At 41.3% G+C, this 16,394-nt stretch overlaps 4 protein-coding genes across 7 annotated transcripts; 1 reads left to right on the top strand and 3 right to left on the bottom strand.

Annotated features, from left to right (window-relative positions):
• Window positions 1-1,196: 1,196 nt before the first annotated feature.
• On the bottom strand, window positions 1,197-3,473 carry LOC133166629 (sulfotransferase 1 family member D1-like). The gene is made up of 7 exons (XM_061296693.1): window positions 3,176-3,473; window positions 2,851-2,979; window positions 2,625-2,722; window positions 2,358-2,484; window positions 2,196-2,290; window positions 1,526-1,706; window positions 1,197-1,388 (listed from the first exon to the last, which is right to left on the bottom strand). The coding sequence occupies exons 1-7, from the start codon at window positions 3,324-3,326 to the stop codon at window positions 1,276-1,278; spliced, it is 894 nt and encodes a 297-aa protein (XP_061152677.1). The 5' UTR covers window positions 3,327-3,473; the 3' UTR covers window positions 1,197-1,275.
• A 541-nt stretch (window positions 3,474-4,014) lies between these two features.
• On the bottom strand, window positions 4,015-8,841 carry tmem44 (transmembrane protein 44). 4 transcript variants are annotated; one of them, XM_061296687.1, is made up of 10 exons: window positions 8,183-8,841; window positions 7,553-7,679; window positions 7,392-7,482; window positions 7,137-7,297; window positions 6,723-6,809; window positions 6,468-6,638; window positions 6,240-6,365; window positions 6,055-6,120; window positions 5,836-5,955; window positions 4,015-4,305 (listed from the first exon to the last, which is right to left on the bottom strand). In XM_061296687.1, the coding sequence occupies exons 1-10, from the start codon at window positions 8,365-8,367 to the stop codon at window positions 4,150-4,152; spliced, it is 1,290 nt and encodes a 429-aa protein (XP_061152671.1). In that variant the 5' UTR covers window positions 8,368-8,841; the 3' UTR covers window positions 4,015-4,149. The 4 variants fall into 4 exon arrangements, with proteins under 4 accessions (XP_061152671.1, XP_061152672.1, XP_061152674.1 ...); XM_061296688.1 differs by having other exon boundaries at window positions 5,896-5,955; XM_061296690.1 differs by having other exon boundaries at window positions 4,164-4,305; window positions 5,896-5,962.
• Window positions 8,842-8,987: 146 nt separating this feature from the next.
• On the bottom strand, window positions 8,988-13,419 carry lsg1 (large 60S subunit nuclear export GTPase 1). Its single transcript, XM_061296685.1, has 14 exons — window positions 13,034-13,419; window positions 12,397-12,523; window positions 12,157-12,277; window positions 11,983-12,069; window positions 11,813-11,899; window positions 11,666-11,726; window positions 11,406-11,582; window positions 10,811-11,149; window positions 10,572-10,673; window positions 10,352-10,495; window positions 10,133-10,256; window positions 9,924-10,003; window positions 9,644-9,814; window positions 8,988-9,553 (listed from the first exon to the last, which is right to left on the bottom strand). Exons 1-14 carry the CDS (start codon window positions 13,124-13,126, stop codon window positions 9,374-9,376), a joined length of 1,893 nt encoding a protein of 630 aa, XP_061152669.1. The 5' UTR covers window positions 13,127-13,419; the 3' UTR covers window positions 8,988-9,373.
• A 414-nt stretch (window positions 13,420-13,833) lies between these two features.
• Window positions 13,834-15,955, top strand: fam43a (family with sequence similarity 43 member A). Its single transcript, XM_061296692.1, has 2 exons — window positions 13,834-13,977; window positions 14,092-15,955. Exon 2 carries the CDS (start codon window positions 14,121-14,123, stop codon window positions 15,147-15,149), a length of 1,029 nt encoding a protein of 342 aa, XP_061152676.1. The 5' UTR covers window positions 13,834-13,977; window positions 14,092-14,120; the 3' UTR covers window positions 15,150-15,955.
• Window positions 15,956-16,394: the final 439 nt, after the last annotated feature.

Below are 16,394 nucleotides of genomic sequence, written 5' to 3'. Positions count from 1 at the left end.
CATAAATTCGCAAAAACAATGTTTTAGGGCAACATTTGTCTTTGACAGTCATTCAAGGACACATACAAATGTGCACTATAAAGTTTATCTAATCATTGTATTGTTCTATACTCAAAAAATCAAAAGTGCACAGTTGATGTAATAAAGGGTGTGGAGGATGCAGATGATGGAAAGGCTCGTGGAACACTGCCTGCCTCTTATCAAGTCACACATTTCCATACTTGACAGTCTTGATAGCCCAGACAAACCACAACACGGAATGAAATAATAGGCATTATGAAACGATTATCACATGAAACACATGCAAATGCTTTCTTTGATAGTTGTTCATGTAAATTAACTAACTTCCCCTATAGCGAGCAAAATTTAGACTTGTTAGCACTTCACTTTCCCGAGAATCTGTAGTTGTTTGTGTCAGGTCTAAGTACCATCAGACATTAAACCACACGCTGGAAGGAAGAGGAGAAGACAACCAGGACAGGTTTACTCGCGAGGAGAACAAGAGAGAAAGGAACCTCAGTTATAATCTCCATCAATTCTGAGTCCTTACTCCACATGCTCCTCTTTTTAATGTTTTGGTTGCCCTGGTTACTGACGCGTTGCGACACTAAAGGGATGGGAGATTGTGGCTGTAGCAACGCTGATTAGCTAAGGAATGTAGTGTGGTGTGAATTAGCACTTCATTGTCGGCCCGTGACCCCCGCAGAGTTTGTCCTCTTTCCTCAACCAGCTGTCTTCCCCCATGGTTGGCTGACTCGTCCTCGACTGTGTCAGATAAATTGAATCACGTTGATTGACGCTTTCCTGTGGAACAATGCAACTAAACCTTTGCTAACTTTATAAAAGCTACAAAACAAACTGACAAATAACTCATTTTCAAATCAGAGAAGTAAAAGTGAAGACAATTTGCAATTCTAGTAATGACACACGAATTTGATCCACAATTTATCTTCGCGGGCCACATAAAATGATGTGGCGGGCCGTATCTGGCCCCCGGGCCTTGAGTTTGACACCTGTGACCTAGATAAAAGGAAAGTCATAAAATCGTAAAGACAAGGCCTCCAGGTCTGGCAGGCCAAGGCTTCACTTAAATTATCCCAACAGTTTGTCTGGGTGTGACTGTGAACCGACATGTCAAACCACCCATTATTTATTTTAATTGATCAACATTGAAACAAGCAAATTGGATTGCATAGTCAATGACATTTAGAGACTTTATTGTTTAACTCCAGCAAACTAAAGCTAACTAGAGTCAATTGAAATGCTGCGAACCCATTACAACTCTGTTCTGAAAGGAATGTTGACTTCCTTCATTTTGGTCTCGTAGACCTTGTCAAACTCCGCTGACTGCTGAGGGGTAAAATGGTTTTTCCAATCACCAACCTCTCCTGTTGAGGATAAAACAGACACAATAGTTTGTTAAATTATGCTGACAAATTTCAAGTAAACGGAACAGCTTTGAAAAAATAGATGGTTATTGTTTGAATGCTAATATAAAATTGGGTTTAGTTGAATGGTGAATGACCCTTTCTCATGTAGCTGGCGATAGAAGTATCAAAAATCTCCTTAGGAACAAAGGTGTAGTTTGCCATCGGATTGTCCTTCATGTTGTCGAAGGTGGTCAGGTCCACAATGCGGTTGATTACATCATCAGAGAGGGACAAGTCCAGGTACCTCATGATTCGTGTCACTTCACGGCAGAGATTCTGGGAGGGTGAATAAAGTGGAGAAGAGACAAAATTGAAAACTGAATTTGAGGAAAAAAAAGAGAAAAAAAAAAGTCACAAGGAACTATAATAAAAAAAAATCCCAAACTATTGTAATCCTGTTTTGCACACAAAATTACTCCATTGTTTATGCCAAGACTTGTAAGACGCTCATGAATCTCCTTCCATCAAGAAAGTGGAAAGTCCAGAAAGGCATAATACCTGACTTAGCTCTTAACGCAGTCCTAGTAATCAATAGAGGCTCGAGATACAAGCCCATGCTTCCTGGAAAATAAAACCTACCAAACAATTGGACCTGCAACCTTACAGACTCATCTAGCGCCCAAGTGGACCACCATGGCTGACCCCACTATAACACTGTTGTGTGGAAACACTGTATGATGAGTAACATTAGCTATTTATTAACAACTCGCACTCTATAAAAAATATTCGTGATAAAGGCATTGGGAGACCTTAATAAATCAGTACCTCTTTCATGTCTTCATAGAAGACGTAAAGGATGTTCCTCTTCTTTCGCTCCTCCCAGTATCCTTTCACATGATCGTACCAGGGGCCATATAGCCCTGCAGCGATAATATTCAGTGACCCATTACAATCATCGAATAGTCCTCATAAGATATTCATACTTACATCCTTCATGCATAAATCTTTGTAAATAGCCCTCCCAGGATCCAGGATCAGCGCTCGTTAAATTCATTTGTTGAAATTGGTAGAAGCTTACCACGGTGTCCTTAGCATTGCGTGTGACGTAGATTGTCTTTAAGAAAGATCACATTCATTTAATTTTCTCCCTGGGGATCAAAAGGTGTCTCTGTCTATCCATCCGTCCGTCCATCTGTCTGTCTGTCCATCCGTCTACGGTTCTACGTTGTCATCTGAGCAGGTGCACCAACTTACTTTGCACTTGTTTTCCCAAAACCCAGATGGAATCAGCTGAAATGGCAGATGTGTCTTAATGATTCTTGGGGGATCCATTTCTTTCAGCATATCAAGACCTGATGGGTTACAGAAAACATCTTCATGACAGTGTACAGTATAGATTAGTTGTTCTACTTGGAACTGTGTCCTACATTCACTTCAATTTTCTGCAAAATCTAAAGAGATCTAAATGGTCTCTACATACCTGGCTGGCTTCCAAGTCGATCGGACATCTCAAGGAAAGGCACTCGCATTGACAATGGTGCTTGTCTGCAGATTTTAGCATCTCCGTTATGAAGGAGCAGATCGACTATTTCCAGCATCCAACTCGTCCCTTATCAGTCAAATTTACAAAAACACATTACTCAAAATCCTTGTAAAGTGAAACTAAATATCTACGTTTGAAGATAGTTAAAAATTCCTACTACATGTCATCCTTCACAGTAGCTTTACTTAATTCCATCAGAAATTGAACATAAGCCAAAAATATTTTGTGAGTACCATACCAAGAAAGATGAAAGTTATATAACCTGATTTAGGATAGGATGCGATAAGGAGGTCCGATGGATCAGGACGGAAAGCACAGATGGCGTCAATGTTTGAGGCGATGTCGACTGAAAGTACAATTCCTTTTGCCATGACGGCAGTAGCGCGGTGGAGGACCTTCTTGTTTTCCGACATGACTGATGTTGCAACGTTTTATAGAACAACGAACAAAAACTTGATTGAATTCTTAAGGCGTAGTTCTGTATTATGTTCTTTCTTCTCACCAACTGTATGCCTCAGATCATTTTTCTTTGTTTTATAATGAACATTTTGCCTTGCAGCTCTTGCTGAATTTGAATATAAGGTAACAAGATCTCGTACTCCGTGTCAACAACACACACCCAAAACAGGTTGTAATGAAGCCTAAGGTTTTTTTTTTTTTTTTTCCTGTTGACCCTAATCGTAAATTAACTCACCAACTCCTTCCGAGAAAAGGGTCTGAGTTCCCTAAAAGTAGCCATGCTTCTTTCATCAGAAATGCGTTCTAGAATCTGTTCTTTATTAATCAGCAGAACACAGGATGTTTTCAGCAACATCACAAGAAGATAAATGTCAAGAACAGCAATTGAGCTTTAGCGATTCCAGATACAGCTACTTTAATTATCGAAAGGTGTCAGTATTGCAATTTCAGAACATACCAAAAGATCATCATGCTCTCTCAGCACAATGTGCTGTGGAAGAGTGGTTGAGAATCACTGACCTGGAGTGACTTGCAAAATACAGGATGTAACCCAACAACCTCAAAGTCCAAGTGCAATAATAGAGCAATTTTGTTGCACAGCACCAGGCATTTTAGTTAAAAAAAATTAAAATAAATGGAAGATTCAAGAGCAGATTTTATTTTTTATTTTTTTTTTTTTTTAAATTAAATCACAAATGTATATACAAATTATGCAACATAATTATCTTCACTGTAATGTTTTTTTTTTTTTAATCATTTTACTGGCTGACAACCTCATTACAGGACATCATTCTGAGGGAGTATGCATGAGGCATAAGTGAGTATGTTAAATGGTTTGGGGTTGCTTGGCCACTCCTGCAAGGGGAAGGCCTCTCCATTCTGTGGGTTTGTGTTTGGTTCACTCCACTGTACATTTCCCTCTTCAAAATCCCACTAGAAAACAAGAAGAGGTCCAGATCTAAATCATGGAGAATCAACACAATCACACATGACCTCATGGCATTGAGCACAAAAGTTCTCCTGACTTTCATTGTGTCCATTTATTAGCTTTGGATACAACGATCACGTTTATGCAAGGCTTTATTAAAATTCGCTGTGTAGTATGGGATGCCAGTTTGAGCACTAAAATATGGTATTCATTTTATTATGTCAGACAACAAACTCCATTGACTCCTGAGCAGGAGAAAAAAACATCTTCCAAAATAGAGCTTGCTGGTCCCCTACAGCAAAAGGCAACCGTTTTCCTATGCAGACGTGCCCTGCCCAGCATTGGGCTTTAATCAAACAATCTGTCACAGGAGAACAATTGAGCAGCACATAAAACGTCAAACATTTCCCGGCCTCTTGCCTATTCTCCATTTCTTCACGACGGAGAAACTGTACTCCGCACAATACAGTCCACCCAATATACTGGCAGAGGTGAGTCAGTCAAATATTGTGGCCCGCCCTGACATTTCATTTTAGTAGGCTACAGCTAGATCGCATATGAAGGATTCCTCGTAAAAATCTAATCTGCATGTCATTTATTGGACCAGGAGACACACCCAGAAACAGAACACAATCAATACTGGTTAGGGAGCAGAGGTTACTTGTGGCTAAAGCTCTGTAAAGATACATCACCATTTACTGACGCCGTTTAACTTTGTCAATAGAAAAGTAAATAAAACCACTGCATAATTAAAAAAAAAAATTGTAAAGTAAGTGTAAAAAAACATTACCACTGTTAAGATTAAACGGTAAAACTTCAACTACTCAATCTTATCTTTTTTAATCAAAATAAATATGAATTGTTTTCTGATAATAAAGCAGCACTAAGAAGTGACATTAAAAAACAACAAATGGATACTCAAACGGAGGAAAGTTAGGGGCACAGCGCATGCAAGGGGGGGGGGGGGGGGGGTCTAAAGTGTTTGCCCCTCAAAGAGTGTTGGTTGGATTGCCAAAGTTGCAACATTTATAACTATTGTGGTTTCACTTAATGTCCAAAGCCTGACTCAAAACCATCATTGCTAGATAAATGAAGCCACAGAATGTATCCCAGATTCTCATCATATCAAAAGTGCTAACTGCTTGTCTCGTGGAAAGGACTTCAAATAACTGGATGACCCGCTTCCAACAGTCATGTGAACGTCTGAATGTCACTTTCTTACCCATTGCAAACTTCCAACAATCCACATTACACCGGGTATCCAATACAAGAGCTTGGAATGACAGTAATACGTTAATTCAACAATTTTTATGACTATTAGTTTGCAACTGTTTAAATCATACTAGACCCATACCTTTTAAACTGCACTCAGAAATGCATTTATGTCTGTTGGGTGTAAACCTTTATACTCAGGCACCATCTAGTGGTATTTCCTAGGTGGTACTGCATCGTGCTATTCTAGTACCAATTATGACAAACGTCATATTAGTGATTATCCAAAGTACCGGTAATATTATGTAATCAGTCCTACCCACCTCTAGATCAAAATTGACAATTGAAGAGTCACATGATGTATCACAATCATCAACTCGTACCATTGGCGCTGTGCTGCTCAGAGGTGTGTTGTCCACTAATGTCACCTCTCTGGGATACGTCTGTCAACAATATATTATGATATACAGTAATGTCCATTACACACTGAAAGGGGTGGATATGAGGTTGTGTCTTTTAGTGTGCGCAACAACTTTGCTTACTTGTTTTGTGGTGTCAATACTGACGTCCATGTAGTGGCCCATCTCGGTCAAATTGAAATGTTTGCCCTTTAAACAAAGAGGTTCCAATAGCATAAAGGTCTGACTAAAAACAACACTTAAATAGAGAAAGGTTAATTTGGAAAATACTCGAAAGGACTGGCATACATGAAGGAAAAAGGATTTACCTGTTTTCCATGATGCTGCACAGGGACTTTGTCCTTCGATGAGTCACCCAGGAGGCTCTCCATTTCCAGAGAAAAGCGTTTAAGCTTCTGCCTGGCTCCCATGTGACACCAGTGGAGGGCTATACTCTGACACACGTCAAAGATGAAAACTGCTGCAAGATTGTGAGCTTGGACAAAGAGTATTGCGTGCTTTGCATAATTAATATTATTTTTGTATTAAAGGGATACAAGAAGATCCAGCAAGCCCCCACAGACAGCAGTCAGCAGCCAAGGCATGACCCTGAGGAGGAAGCTGACCCTCCTGTCGTAGTGAAGTATGGCAGCTGCATAAAGGGCAGCAGCGAGCGAGCATAGCGCTCCAGAAAAAATGTGAGATCTTGAAAGTGTTTTCCCTCTGTACTGCAATCGAGGGACAAAAAGACACTTTAAGTTAAAAGCCACTTTCTGACTGGTAACAAGGACTCATTGAATATGATCACTTACAACTCTGTAAAGTGTGGGGAACTTGGAGGTTGAGGAGATAACAAAAGAGAGCAAGCCAAGGGTGTAACCTAGGATTTCTGTGTTGTCCTAGTAGTAGCAGGTGTTGGAAACAGGAGTTAAACAACAGTTAATCCTTTAAAGCAAAATGCTGCAGATCTTGCACAATTTGAAATTCAAACACTAAATTGTGTCTAAAAGCTAAGAAAATTTGGACATCCAGAGGATGAGGTCACAGAGATTTCTAAAAATCTTTCAAGACCTCTAACTTAAGTAACTGAGTCCCACACGGCAAAAACATCTGTATCAAATTCCTTCCCTACTAAAATAAATGGAAATACCATTAATACGTTTCAGCACCCTGTCTGTTTGTCTCACTTATAAATCACATACCGGTAGTAGTAGTCACAGTCTTACTTGCAGGGCAACATAAAGCAACCTCCTCCCATGGAGCCTCCAGCTCGCTGCTGGACTATGGAGGACGCCTGATTTAAGAAAACCTCCTGTGAGTGCCCCCAGCAGAAAGACCACGAGAAGGTGAGCTCTCCTGCGCCTCTTGATCATTCTTTGTCTTCTCTCTGAAACACAATGCCGCATAAAATCCATCCATCAGTCTCCTGAGTATTTTGACGATTACAGTCTAGCTACTGTTCTTCTTTATTTTTAGCTTACCTGCTTGCAAGTTCCTGCAAAGACACAGTGGAATGCCAAAGGAGACTAAATTGACCAAATCCAAAGCAGCACAAATAAGTCCCATTAAAACCTGCAAAAGAAGTGAAACTTAATATCTAAAATGAGCTTTGGAGATTAAATACCCTGACTGTCAGGTTTACTTGAATTTGCAGCTGTCTAGACAAAACGGCTCCGGTGAATCCACACGCGTTACCAAGCAAACAGTAGAGAGAAGTCACAATATGTCCAGGATGCCCTCCATGATGTTTGCACCGCCGAAGCACGAGACTTGAATGGTTAAAGCAGGAAAAAACAAGTTAGAAGTGACACTTGAATATGTGAGACAAGGAATAAGTGAACCATGCAATAATTTGTAATGTGACAACCTGCACACAATTTGATCACACTGCAACATGAGGCAGCAGCAGATGAATATTCTTGTTAATGCACAAAATTGCAATCTGTTTCCCAGATATGTTTTGTGTTTATGAATGACTGGCATCGATTCTGGACCTTGTAGGGTGTCGCTTTATAAGATTCAGTGCATTGACTGTCCCAGTAGTGCTTGGATAATTGTGACACACCCAATATGGCGGATGCACTGACGTGTAGCAGCCATTGGGCAACTTATTTGAATTAGAAAACACCTGTTCAATTATCATGCTGTTTAATCAGAATGTATTTAATATTGTTGCGTATTTTAGTAATTCCACAACGATCTAAACAAATCGATCAACCACATTGCTCATTATAGACTAACTTGCAGGTAGCAAATATTTGAAGGCACTTACTGAAGAGATGAGATCAGTAGCAGCAGAGACGATACGCAGATTAGACGGATGGAAAAACAACTTTGTCCTGGGTCAGTCCTCGTAAAACAAGGGGTGAAAGAAGTTGTGCAAAATGCGAGGAGACTCGATGCAAACGAGTTAAGGTCTTCCTTAGTCCAGTCATTCTCCTGGTTTGGTGCGGACATGTCGATACCTGCAGTCCGACGCCCATCGACGGAAAGAAACTGGCCTATAAAATCTCACAAATATTTAGGGGTTGGACTTTTAAAAAAGTCTATTACAATTAGATGTATTATCCCCGTATCAAGATTTCATGTCCATCAATCAATCAATTTTCCCAAATCCCCCACAATATGGACAGCAAATCCAATTCAACTTTTGCTATCTGAAGATTTTGGAACTTTAATCTTCAAGGGTCACCTTCACTAATTGAGGAAGTGTTTTAATATTTGCCATTGTTTCACTTGATAGCTCTCTGTATGTAAGATAATCAATACCAGCCATTTTCCATACCTCCCTTAACCCACCACGAGAAAACAATAAATATGTAGGTATATGTAAAAATACATACCTGGGATTCAATGACTGGATTCTTAAGATAAATAGGTAATTGGCCGTGAATGAGTTAAAACTTAAATCTAATCTCCAAATAGTGCTTTCGGAATTTTTCTGTGGATTCTGCAATTGCTCCAACGTAATATTTGTGTTAATGTAGCTGGCGTTGTATCCTCATAGGTGCGCCCATTCCCATAATTTCTGCAGGTACAGCCTAAAGCAGTGTAAAATATATAAGACACGAAAAACATAATCTCAGAATTTTATCAAAAAAACCTATTTGGTACATAATTCATATCTGTTCGGATGTTCTGTACAATAGAAACAGGGTGATCTATGTGTTGAATGGAGTTTTTGCCCACTATAAATTATTGTGAAAGTATAAAAATCCAGACTTTATGATTTTTAGTCATGATCTTCGTGTTCTGATTTATAACTGATGGTTGATTCCATATGATGACCAACAAACCATAGCAGTCCAATATAGCTAACGTCAAACCATCTTCAGCATTAAAAGGCCTTCTGACCTCCAGATTCTCTTAACTATTGACTCGTTCATAGAACAATTTTGAGTGTTTTGCCATCCTGTTGGGATTAATCCCTATATGAGATGAGTGTTTCATTTCTTTTGAATGATTAGGCATCGAGATGCTTGGTAAGCCGACGCACTTTCTCCTTCTTGTTCCTGTTGCCGTGTTTCTTCCAAGGTTTGCCCACTGTCATCTCCGTTCCAGGTTTTTCAGGGGCCACAATGCCGCAGCCTGGTTTGTAGCCCATGAAACCCTGGACTCCTTTAGACAGCGCTCGTACATTCTCCTAAAATAGGACATGAAAAATACCATGAAAAAATGTGGATTGTATTTAAACCGGCTCACCAACATGGTGTTACTGTTCAAAGTATTTTACCACATGAAAGAAGTTCTTATCCACCGGATTTTCAATTCTCTTGATTTTGCCTTTGTTACCGCTCGAAGAAAGGTCACAGTTGTTAAGATCGTTTCTTTGGAATTTGCTGTGCTGTGGCTGGAAGTCCTCAGGCTCTATGTGAGGAGGTGGATGGCAGTAGAGAAGTTTTCCCTGTAAAAGAGGCAACACTGTATTAAACAAATGTCCTATGACAGTTTAGAAGCTTTGAAGAGAAACTTAAATTCTGGTTAACTGCCGTTGCCTTTCAAACTTAACTCACATTGACGTAATCCTTCAGGATGTAGCGAGCAGATCGGGGCTGATCAGGCTGGCCGTGTGATGTCATAAAGCCTCTCATGTCTGAAAGCAACACAATTCAAAAACCATTGTTGTTTGCCTTGATTTACGAGAGACTCTCCAGATTTGTTTCCTGGACCCTTCAGATTTGACTCCTGGCCAGGTAAAAATCGGCAATGTAACTAGTCTTACATCCATATGCCATAAGCAGCTCCTCCGAGGTGGGGTGTCTGTCAGGGTCTTCATCCTCTCGTGGCCTGATTACGTTGATACCATACGTGCCCTCCAGGACATGCCGAGGGATCGTTTGGCAGACTTAGGTCACTCGTTAAGTTCATAATGCTGCTTTGAGAAGATGATGCTGATTGATGGAAGTATGTTACTCAAGTACGATAGCGGTGTAAAGGATATGAGGGAGACTGCCGGTACATGGTCTCTCATCTGGTCAATGGGCAGGATCCCACAGCAGATCATTTCAGCTTTGGTGGAGACAAAGGAGGGCATAACCAGACCAGGGCAGTCACATAGGCACAGCCCGGGCTCCACAAACAAAGTCTGTGAAACATAAAGCCACACTCACATGAATCCCAATTGAGCCTAGAGTAATGAATCTAGCAGGAGAGCCTTGTACCTGAAAGTGCTTCGTGTGTCCAGGTGTTGCAGAGACGGACACTTTTTTATTTCTTAGAATGGTGTTGATAGTTGAACTCTTCCCTACATTAGGATATCCAACCTGTTGAATGCATCAAGGTGAAAAGCGGTTCATTCATCTTGAGATAAACTCTGATGCCTTGTTTCCATCCCCGGCTATACACTGCACTATAATGGAAGAAAAACAACAACAAATAAGATGGAAAAAAATGTACCCACCAAGCCGACGGTAAGTTGTCCCTCTTTATATTTGGGCCCGTCGTGAACCATCTTGAACATCTCCAACAACTCGTCCTTGTGCAACAGGCGAGCGGAATTACGGAATGGGGCCTTGTTGGATTTCCCAACAATATCCTCCTCTTCCTGCCACTCATCTTCTGAGGCAGTAAACCACTCCTCATCGTCGACGGTTATCCTCTCCCGCGGCTCCTCCCAGTCATCGCTCTCCTCCCCCTCATCCTCCTTGTCATCTGCGCCCTTCAAGCCCAAGTCATTGTCTGGCTTTGCTCCATCATCTTGGTCACTCTCTCCAGATTCTGGCTGCTCCACCTCCAAACCCTGTGGAACAAAAACAGGCATCCCTTAGTAAATTAAAATGGTGGAGAAGAGTTCTTTTATTGGTTAGATTACAGGACAGAAGATTCATTAAAAATGTTTTAAGTCAGTAGTACGTTATATTGATGAAAATTATATCTAAAAAAATAGTTAATTGTTCCTCACAACAGAGTTACGTTCCTACGGCGATGAACTCGTCGGTTTGGACCGTCGTGACCTGCATGTATTTGATCTACAGTTAATTTCTATGAGTTCTCACCTTTTCTTCTGCATCCAACCTGTTGCTTTCAGCGAGGGCGGACCAAAAAACTGCCCTCAGGCCTTCGTTCTCAAAATGTCTGGCCCAGGCTCGCCTCTGCTGCCTGGTCAGCAGGTCTGCCTTATTCACCAGCACCATGTTGACCTTATTCTCTGACACCTCTTTTACGTATAACTCCTGGAAGCAAACAACCATAACAATGTCAATAAAACGATATCATGGTGACAAAAAGAATATATAAAAAAAAAAAAAAATCTTACCAGGTCAGGACATCTGAACAATGACGGATTTCTTGCATCCACGATCTGTACCACAACGTCACTGCAGGAAGGCACCAAATGTCACCTCAATTTCCTAACACTGGATTCTAATTGGGAGGTAAGAATTTTGCTCTTTTTTTTTTTTACCTTCTCTCAATGACTCTCCACAGCTGCCTCCAGAACTCCAAATTCCTCTCAAATGGAGTAAGAAACAACTTCTGTTCCTCTTCCAGCCTTAGGAAGCAACAACAGTTAGATTCTTGACACATTGATGAATGACAAATGTTTAAAAGTACATCAACAGTATCATGACTCACTCCGCAAGCTGTCTTCTCCACTCCAGGAAGCTGTCCTTTTCTGCCTGTTGCAATGCCTCAGGGCTGGTGCTTTCATCCCAATGGGGGCTGGAGGGGGAAAAAAAGATAGGAATAGAAATATAAAAATCAAATCATAATAATGTTTTTGGTTTAGGGCGGGGAGTTTAAAGTTACCGTCGAGGGATTCTGAGAAAATGCTTGTTGTCTTCATGAAGACTCTTCAGCCTTTTTTTCTCCTCAGCTGTCAATAAACCTGCTCTAGCTTCTGCCGGTACAAACTTGATGTTGAGTTTTTCTACGATAAATACAAGAAGAATACTAAGTGATGAATCACAGAAAAATATGAATAAAATTATATACTGTGCCTTTACACATTTGATCGTGTTTTTCATTCAATAACATGTGATCACTAACCAGCTACAAACTCTGTTCCTGCCAGTTCTGCAGTAGCCAAAAAGTCATCCATGGAAGTCTGTTCCGTCACTGACTGCAGGTTCAACCGTCCCCAGTCATAGCCATCATTCAGCTCACTGGTATGCAGCTAGGAAGATAAAAAGTAGACCGGTAAGAATTAAGCGACCTACCAGGAAACACAATATGCTCATGATACTGTCACACATACCATCCACAACATTCTTCACATCTGCCGCCAATAATATTGTTTTTACGACAATAATATGGTGCTTGACATACTGTCATGTTGTAGGTTGCATTTTAGTCACCTCGTTTAAATACCTCAAAATCTAGGATTTAGATGTATACATTGATGCTACCTCCTTGAGGTACAGGAATACAGTATTATATGCTGCTGTCAGTAAGATAAAGTGCAGTTCTATGCTGCAAACGACAACATAATAAATATTGTAACTTTATCACGTTGCTTTATTACCGTGACCTATGCAGCTGTTCAATGCATAAATGAACTGACATTCTTCGGACTATATAATTAACATTCTCTGTGGAACGATGCGTTCATTTCCCACCGTTTAAATGTCATGAGACACAACAATAAGAAAACTGACTCGAGGCATTCGGATACAGAAATCATTACCCATGTGTCGTTCTTCTTGTTGCCTCGGGTTGATTGAAATTTTTCTTTGATCAGAGCTCTGCCAAGTGCTCCTCCAGCCTTCTTCTTACCCATAGCTCCTCTTTCAGAATCACTTCACCCGCCAATTACTTATTTATCTGACTGTAAAAGCACGGAAAGTCACCACAAACGGAGATACATGTGCACTGGGTTGTTGTCGGAAGAACCGGAAGTGGAACATACCAAATTGGTGAAGGGCTGATAATGACAATTCCGATTATGTATCGGATTGTATTCCGAGAAATAATGTATGCCTAAACGATAAATCCCCAGAAATGATTTTAAATCCAAATTAATCCGTTTTATAGCCAACCTGAGTTACTCAGTTGTGGTACGTTCCAAACGTGTCCAACTATTAAAAATGTCCTGAAAGCAAACGAGACGATATCAGACTTTTGTTCCATATGACTAATGGATGGAAAAAATAGGCTCTATGATTTTAAACAAACAAACAAAAAAGTTAGTAAATTTGAGAAAAATACTCAATACATGAAAGTAGTTTGCTTTGTTAGGTTACGTAGTTCAAGTGTCACAAATGCGTGTCCAAGTATTAACATTTTTGTACAATTTGTCAAATGGTTTATTTAAAAATAAAACGAAAGCTGTTTCTTAATTTTGCATTTGTAAAGTTTATAATTAAGTTATCTAATAAAGTATCTAATAAATTCCAAATGCAGGAGTTGCAGTTGCCGTATTTACCAGAGGGTGGCGGCCTAAACACACTTTGAGTATTACTATTGCCTTATGAGAAGCGTGTCTCACTCAGTAAGCTCATCCCCCCCGCCCTACAATATGGAAATGGTTTGTGCCAGTGCATACGCCTCAGAGCCGAGTCGGCTCTTCTTCATTTGGAACTTGACGCACATCAGACTGCAATGGACCACTTCAGAGGATGGACACATGAAGTACGACGTCTCGTAGAGTAGCTCACACATGACTTGACTAGGAGTAGAAAGCACTGGGCATTTACTAGACTTTAGAAGTGCTTTTAAAAAAGTTCAATTTTCCTTCTCTCCCAGTCGAGGTGCTCGCTGCGAACGGCTCTAAAATGCTGCCCTGGAAGAAGAATAAGTTCGACCTGATCGAGGAAGACAAACAGTCCAAACAGAAGGGCTATGCGGTGAGTCTCAACTACTCGGCGCTCACCTCATTCGCCAAGTCCTGCCCGGAGAGCGCGCTCAACCGGGTGGGCAATATGTTCAAGTCCAAGCGGAAAAAGTTCAAGATCACCAGCGACGATCCCACTTATACGGTGCTCTACCTGGGCAACGCCACCACCATACAGTCCAAGGGGGACGGCTGCACCGACGTGGCGGTGAGCAAGATCTGGGGCAAGAGTGACATGGGCAAGAACGGCACCAAGATGCGGCTCACCATCAGCTCGCAGGGCATCCGCATGGTGCACGTGGACGACAAGGCAAGAAGACCGGGACACTTGTACCTGCTGCACCGGATAACTTACTGCGTGGCGGACCCGAGGCTGCCCAAGGTGTTCGCGTGGATTTACCGGCATGAAATGAAGCACAAGGCGGTGATGCTGCGCTGCCACGCCGTGCTCGTGTCCAAGCCGGAGAAGGCGAAAGCAATGGCCCTGCTGCTCTACCAGACCTCGGCTACGGCTCTGGCGGAGTTCAAGCGCCTGAAGCGAAGGGACGACGCTCGGCACCAGCAGCAGCAACTCATCGGGGAGCAAACAATCCCCCTGGCGCCCCTTAGGAAGCTGCTGAACGGCCAATGCTACTACAAGCCGCCGGTGGAGCGCAGCCGGAGCGCACCTAAGCTGGGCTCCATCACGGAGGACTTGCCCGGGGAGGAAGAGGAAGAAAGAGCCATGCACTTCGAATGTGAGGACATTCTGGACACAGATGAATGTGTGCCCAATGGCAAACAGGAGCTCACTCAGATTATCAACGATCTGGGGGAGATGAGCATAGGCAACGACGTGCAGACACTGAAAGCTGACCTCAAAGTTACCAGACTACTGTCGGGGGAGAGCACGGGGAGTGAATCGTCCATAGAAAGCAGCCATGAGCTCCACGCACTCTCCAATGGCTTCGAGCAGATAAAAGTACAGTGAAGAATATGAAACTAAGCCATTGTTGTGTGTTGAGCCATTGTGTCTCCTCCAAGGCACAAACCAACTTGTTGATAGCATATGGAGACTTTCTTAAACGTGTGCCTCGACAACCATGTCAGGAGGGGTGGAAAAAAAGCACTGACGTGATTTGGGAGCTATCATGACATTTAGGAGTGTGTTCAGATGTCTATTTGGGGATGTGTGCTTTTTTAACCTGCCAAATTCAACACACACAGGACTAATCACCCTCTTTTTTATTTAAGAGGATTTGCCTCAACACTTGTTTACCCAAGTGGTGAAAATAACATCATCTGTTGAAAACGTGCCCACTAGGATCCCCAAATATTTAGTTTAGTTTTTTTCTTCTATAGTGGTGGGGCTCCTCGTGTCCGTGCGCCCTATATGGCATGCCAAGTGTGTTTGTTCCCACCTGCCATGCAACATTTAACCTACACATGCTCATAAAATATGATATTTGGTCGCATTTTTCAGGTTCCCCACCCCTGCCTTAGTGGATCCAAACCAATGTTTGAGTTGACGACCCCTTCTTTTCTGTAATTTTGCACTGTTGTGGACTTTACTCGTGTCACATTGACGATAATGTGCAAAATGTCTGTTGTTGTTATGTTGTCTTAAACATAAATGTCATATCTTTGCTGTGCAAAAGAAAAAAATAACACCAAGATGTAAGGTCAAATGTTTTAAAGTATGAATTAAAAATGTATTTTTTTCTAAATAATATAAAATGTGGCTTGTTCTGTGAACTTCATTAATAATAATAATAAAAAAAGACAGAAGTGATCAAACGTGTCAATTCATGAGTTTTGTTTGAGCACCTCTGCTCTCGTGTCACGTTTGCGTCCAGTGGAAAGCACATTTTGGGAGAATTTGGATTGGTATCCAAAACCAATTTAACAAAATGTATTAGATTGGAAATACACACTTTTCACTTTAAAGAACTGTAGGCTTTATCCGTATGGAAACAATATGGGTTATAGAATTGACAATCTGTCAATAAATATTCAATTCAATTCCTTTCAATATATTCTCGGGTGTTTTCCCCAATGGGAGCACGAGCGGGTTGTTGAGAGGTTACTCTGGAAGGCCACTGAGGTCTCATTCATTGTCACCAGCCTTAGGGCATGGACAGAGCACGTCAGGCAGTTTGAACATCACATGGCTCTTAATGACTGGGCAACAGAAGCACTGGGGTTAATTGGATGTTTTATGATTTTTTTTTTTTTA

This window comes from Syngnathus typhle, linkage group LG14 (assembly GCF_033458585.1).
Source record: "Syngnathus typhle isolate RoL2023-S1 ecotype Sweden linkage group LG14, RoL_Styp_1.0, whole genome shotgun sequence".
Lineage (NCBI taxonomy): Eukaryota > Metazoa > Chordata > Actinopteri > Syngnathiformes > Syngnathidae > Syngnathus > Syngnathus typhle.
This window is presented reverse-complemented; position numbering and strand designations above follow the sequence as displayed.

Coding starts and splice junctions, on each gene's coding strand:
- LOC133166629 (XM_061296693.1), bottom strand. CDS start 3,326: ATGTCGGAAAACAAGAAGGTCCTCCACCGCGCTACTGCCGTCATGGCA. Junction 2,485..2,624: donor TTTGGGAAAACAAGTGCAAA/GTAAGTTGGTGC, acceptor TCTTTCTTAAAG/ACAATCTACGTCACACGCAA. Junction 1,389..1,525: donor CGCCAGCTACATGAGAAAGG/GTCATTCACCAT, acceptor TATCCTCAACAG/GAGAGGTTGGTGATTGGAAA.
- fam43a (XM_061296692.1), top strand. CDS start 14,121: ATGCTGCCCTGGAAGAAGAATAAGTTCGACCTGATCGAGGAAGACAAA.
- tmem44 (XM_061296687.1), bottom strand. CDS start 8,367: ATGTCCGCACCAAACCAGGAGAATGACTGGACTAAGGAAGACCTTAAC. Junction 6,810..7,136: donor TGCTTTATGTTGCCCTGCAA/GTAAGACTGTGA, acceptor TGCTACTACTAG/GACAACACAGAAATCCTAGG. Junction 6,639..6,722: donor TCCCCACACTTTACAGAGTT/GTAAGTGATCAT, acceptor CCTCGATTGCAG/TACAGAGGGAAAACACTTTC.
- lsg1 (XM_061296685.1), bottom strand. CDS start 13,126: ATGGGTAAGAAGAAGGCTGGAGGAGCACTTGGCAGAGCTCTGATCAAA. Junction 11,150..11,405: donor GGTTGGATGCAGAAGAAAAG/GTGAGAACTCAT, acceptor TTTGTTCCACAG/GGTTTGGAGGTGGAGCAGCC. Junction 10,496..10,571: donor GACACACGAAGCACTTTCAG/GTACAAGGCTCT, acceptor TATGTTTCACAG/ACTTTGTTTGTGGAGCCCGG.